At 34.8% G+C, this 5,586-nt stretch overlaps 1 protein-coding gene across 1 annotated transcript in view; it reads right to left on the bottom strand.

Annotated features, from left to right (window-relative positions):
• Positions 1–5,586, bottom strand: part of NAA16 (N(alpha)-acetyltransferase 16, NatA auxiliary subunit) — a 63,432-nt gene that overhangs the window by 47,821 nt on the left and 10,025 nt on the right. The window contains exons 5-6 of the mRNA XM_012648203.1: positions 3,967–4,120; positions 517–636 (exon numbers count right to left, since the gene is read on the bottom strand). Of these exons, the coding sequence (XP_012503657.1) occupies positions 517–636; positions 3,967–4,120 (274 nt within the window). The remainder of the gene's footprint in view (positions 1–516; positions 637–3,966; positions 4,121–5,586) is intronic.

Raw genomic sequence — 5,586 nt, 5'->3', positions numbered from 1 at the left:
AATTTTGGAATAACACTAAATTTCAGCAAAGGATCAAGGCTAATTTCAAAAGAAGATGCAAAACATTTTGCTGTGCATGAATTAGCCTAGTTTGAAATTAAGAAAATAATTTTCATTTTCACCAATTTTCATTGGTGCTATATACAACATACCCTTGGCAAGAATTCTTTGGCCGAATTCTTATCTCTAGAGGTTGAGGGTATGAACCTCTAATGATTTAAAAATATTAAATAATTATAACATTTCCCAGAAAGAGAATGCTCATTTTCCTTCCCATCTCTCTAGTTAGTCTAAATTGGTAAGATTTTAATGGGTCACGGAATCTAAAATTATCTGTAAGCATTTACACTGAAATGTAATTATTCGAATTCATTTTCCTTCCCACGTTTAACCCATATATAATTTTACTAAATAGAAAAACAAGCACTAATGCTAAAATTATTTGTTCTCAAGTATTATTTTATTATACTTCAAACATTAGTTAAGAGAAAGTAGAGAAGAAAAATCATTACATACTAAGTTGTAGAGCTTTCTCCAAGCCTTCATAATAACACCAATTCTCTGCATTCCGATCAATCAAGTTTTTGAATACTTCACTGGCTTCTTTTAATCTTCCCAATTTCAACAATATTTCCCCTAAAATTAAGTTTAAAACCACATTTATTTTACTTAAACATTAAACACCTTTCTGATCCCAGAGATTTCACTAACGATTATTAGTGAATAGATGTTTATAAAAGACAAAACTGTATGTGCTTCCCCATGGGACATGTTGCAATTTATATAACTAAGCACAGATTAATTCACTGCTTGCCTTCAGAAATGAACATCTATTTGCACTTTCATTTTTGGCTCCCTCTCACACCCCAAATACATGCGTAGCATGTTAATTTGGTAGTAAAAAAACCTTTGCATTACACACGTTTTTATATTCTTTGAGATACCTAAGGACCATCCCCACCCACATGCACACAGCAAAATTAGATTGGTAAATAATTCTAATAAAATATTCCTACTTTCCTACTGAAAGATTTGAATGTCCCTTTCCTGATCAGTTCATACATTAAACAATTCTCCACTCAACTCTTAGTTTCCTTTAGAGGTCACTAAATTGGGGAATTTTAACTCAGTAAAATTATAACACTAAACACCGCTTCATAGCAGGAAGCCACAAAAGCCACATTCATGTACGGGTCAGCTCTAAGATACAAATCCTTTTATTATGCTAAGCCACACAAATTGAAAGTGAGTGTGGGAGACTGAGGACCTACACCTCTCAGATATAATGCAAAGCACACCTAATCCAAGATAAAGGGAAGATTCTCAAAAAAGAACATGCCTCAACTTCCTGTCCCCAAGATTTCCCATTCCCCAAAGAATCTATTTCAAACAAATAACCCTTTGAAATGTCTTCAGTTATACTATTTAAGCGCTTCCATCATGTTGGAGGAGGCAGTATATTATAGTGGTTTTATATACTATTATTTTACTATTTATTTATTATACATCACTCAAGCTCTAGCATAAGACTTAACTAAGTATAATTAATTACCAACGCTACCACTAACTAGCTTTATGACACTGAGCTAAAGTGGTTTGCACACTGCCTGAATACACATAAAAGTCTGCTATTTAAAACTATAAATATGCCCCATTCCTCCACAATTATTTTCAGGCCAGTCCAATTTTTACCCTGCTTATCCCAGATATAATAGACAACAGCATATTTTTCATTTCCAAAAACAGCTGCTAACAGATTACAACTGTTATCTGCTATCACCATGAAGCAAAGGTTATTACTAGAGGAATGCACAGGACAAATAAGTATATCTGTGTATTCATAAAAAAAGTGAAAACCTCTAATTTTATTTTTACAAGTTTGAAAAAAAAATCTTAATAAGTTAATGACTACAAGGCCAGGCACAGTGGCTCAAGCCTGTAGTCCTAGCTCTCTGGCAGGCAAGGCGGGAGGATCACTTGATGTCAGGAGTTCAAGACCAGCCTGAGCAAGAGCGAGACCCTGCCTCTACTAAAAAAAGAAAAAAATCAGCAGGCATGGTGGCGCCTGTAGTCCCAGCTACTTGGGAGGCTGAGGCAGGAGGATCACTTCAGCTCAAGAGTTTGATGTTGCTGTAAGTTAGTGTGACACACTCTAGCCCAGATGACAGACCAAGACTCTGTCTCCAAAAGAAAAAAGTTAATGACAAAAGAAATAAATGTGTTGACTATCAAAGGTCTCTGGGCATACAAAGTTCACTGGAAAAAAGTAATACCATAAGCTATCTCTGTAGGCAATATAGAACGCTGGCTATATATTCAAATTAATGGCCCCCAAATTACCTTCACTTAACAATATGAGGCAATTTGTAGAATTTTTTAACTAGAAATGATTTCACAATATATTTACTTTTTAATAACTACATTCCCTATTGATACTACAGGACAAATACAGAGAAAGAGAAACAACAAACTGAGAGGGTTGAGATTTCATGAGGAAATAGCTATACTATATCAGAAAGGAAAGGAAAACTAATTGCCTTTTTTTTTTTGCTCCCATCAACTGCAGGTAGTGGAACAGGAAAGAGACCAGAATACTTAATTATTTACTCACATTTTATCAATAGCTTGAAAAAGTGTTGTCATCAATATCGGTATTAATCTTAATCATAATAAAAACTAAATCAGTCAGGTGCTATACATTAACAAGAAAGTATAGTGGTTAAAAGTAAGGGGCTCATGAAAAGACATGGAGAAACTTAAATGCATATTACTAAGTGAAAGCAGCCAATCTGAAAAAGCCACATACTGTATGATTCCAACTACATGACATTTTAAAAATGGCAAAAACTATGGCGACAGTAAAAAGATCAGTGGTTGCCAGGGGTTGGGAGAAGGGAGGAGTGAACACAGAGGATTTTTGGGCAGTGAAACTACTCTGTATGATACTATAATGGTGGATACACATCATTATACGTTTGTCAAAACCCACAGAATGTGACAACGGGAGAGGCTGTGGGTGGACAGAGACTGGGATGTATGGGAACTCTCTGTACCTTTTGCTCAATTTTGCTGTGAAACTAAAACTGTTCTGAAAAATAAAGACTATGAAAAAAAAAGTAAGGCCTCTGAAGTCAGAAAGACGTGTTGATGTTTTTAAAAACTAACTCTTAAAAAGCTGGGTGACTTTGGCCTTAAACACTGTGAGCCTTCGTCTCCTCAACTGTAAGATGGGGATAATAAATAGAACCGATCTTAAAAGTGCTAAAAAATTAAATGAAATAAAGCAGTTTAAGCAATTACCATACTCTGAAACAGAAGAGTAAAAAAAAAAAAGTTAGCTATCATTTTGATTAAGCTTTAAAGGTCCTGCAACTGCATGAAACTTTAGTTCATAAACTATTATTTTAGCTGGACATTCAATTTAATACAATATTACTTAGGGAAAGGGTAATTGATGTGGAAGCTTTGTGAAAAATTTTGTTTCACCCTTTGTTGATGATGAACACTGTTAAAACTATTCATAGGATCCTGCCTTCATAATCAGCCCATACTGAAAAGAAATGACTCTTGCTTTTATGATGATCTCAGTATCATCAAATTACTGATCCCACTGTATTTAACCCATATATGTATATACAGAGATACATAGTTGATATGAAGGCAGTATAAGATGCTGCTTAAAAGGGAATGAAATCTGGAACCAAATCCAGCACTGCTTAGTTTACTAAGCTGTGTGATCTTGGACAAATCACTTAACCCCTCAGTTCCTCAGTTCCCCTCATCTCTAAAATGGATACAATTAAATCATAGAATTGTTATGAGGATTAAATTAATTAATAATGACTTAATAATAAAGTGCTTAGAACCTTGCCTGATACATGGCAAGTGTTACTTAAGCGTTAGGACAGAATAAAATCTGTAGCTTTTAATTGAGGTCATTAAAAAAGAAAAGGCAAATCAACTTACCTTTAATTTCTTCTACCAAAAGTTTATCACATATTTGTTTCTCGTATGTTTCTATATGTTCCAAAGATTCCTGAAATAGATCTGCCTCTCTCATCACTTGATTCTGGTATAGTAATAGTTCACTATATTCATAGTCTATTTTGTTGGTAGGAATCTGAAAAAAAATGACCAAATTACCTTATTTGTATAGTTACATAAAGCAATTACGAATCTTTAATTAAATTCCCTTCTTGGGAGAATCACTGACACAGACAAGAAAGCAACCCATACGTAGATACAAACAAAGAGTAACTAACTGCACCAAAGATTAAACACTCTTTAAAATATATTAAAGGACTGTACTTCTGTCTATAGCCAATAGCCAAGTGAATAGATCAGCAAATCCTACATCTAAGTTTAAAAATGGTTGAAATCCTAGGGAATCTACCAAAAAACTACCACAACTAATAAAGGAGTTTAGCAAGGTCACCGAATAAAAGATCAATAAACAAAAAAATCAATTACAGGCATACCTCAGAGATACTGAGGATTTGTTTCCAGACCACTGCAATAAAGCAAGTCACACAAATTTTTTTTGGTTTCCCAGTGCATATAAAAGCTATGTTTACATTATACTGTAGTCTATTAAGCACACAATAGCATTATGTCTAAAAAAAACAATGTTATAGGACACAGTAGCACACGCCTGTAGTCCCAGCTACTCCAGAGGCTGAGGCAGGAGGATTGCTTGAGCCCCGGAGTTCCAGGCTGTAGTGCACTATGATTGTACCTGTAAATAGCCACTGAGCTCTTGCGTGGGCAATAGCAAAACTCTCTCTCTTAAAAAAAAAAGAAAATTCCAAAACACCTAAATTTAACCATCAAAACGCGGTAACTTTGTGTTTAAAAGGAAGGTTTCTTGTCAAGTCCACCAAATGAGATATAGTACTCTCTTTTGGTTAGGACTTGACTGTTGGATAAAGACAAAGAACCAGTCTAATAAAGAATTTTAAGACTGGCTGCTTCAACTCAAGGAAAAAAAAAAAAGAATTCTCTAGTTTAAGGTAAAAAGCCAAGAATCTAAGTAAAGATGGGGGCCTTATCACAGTTTATTTCCTCCCTTATGAGAATAAACAAAAATAAGAGCAGATTAAACAATATATAAACCCATAAAAATAAACAGAACATACCATATAAGAGTCCAACAAAGTTCTGGAAGATGGAATGTAAATGAGGAATAAGTGAAGTAAGATGGATGAAGCCCAAGCCCAGACAGGATCAAGATTGTGAAACGACTGATAAACGGAGTGGGAACGAGACATGGGCTCAAGGTTGGGAGATTAACTGAAAGTCAGTATGTGACCCAACCCCACATCATCTCTATCAACTCTGCGGCCCAATGCACATGTAGAATAAATACCCTGTAACTAGGAACTCATCCCATCCAAAAAGTGGAGAGCTCCTCTCCAGAAACAGTAGCTAGCCCCAGAGAACTGGATGCTAACTAAAGGGAAAAAAAAAAGAAAAAAAGAAAAAAATGAAAAAAAGGAGGTATTTTAAAATTAAAAACATAACTGCAGATAAAAATTTTAGTGAAAGGATTAAAAGCAACTCATTCTTGCCTGTGGTGGTGGTGGTGGT

This window comes from Propithecus coquereli, unplaced genomic scaffold (genome assembly GCF_000956105.1).
Source record: "Propithecus coquereli isolate 6110/MARCELLA unplaced genomic scaffold, Pcoq_1.0 Scaffold11, whole genome shotgun sequence".
Lineage (NCBI taxonomy): Eukaryota > Metazoa > Chordata > Mammalia > Primates > Indriidae > Propithecus > Propithecus coquereli.
This window is presented reverse-complemented; position numbering and strand designations above follow the sequence as displayed.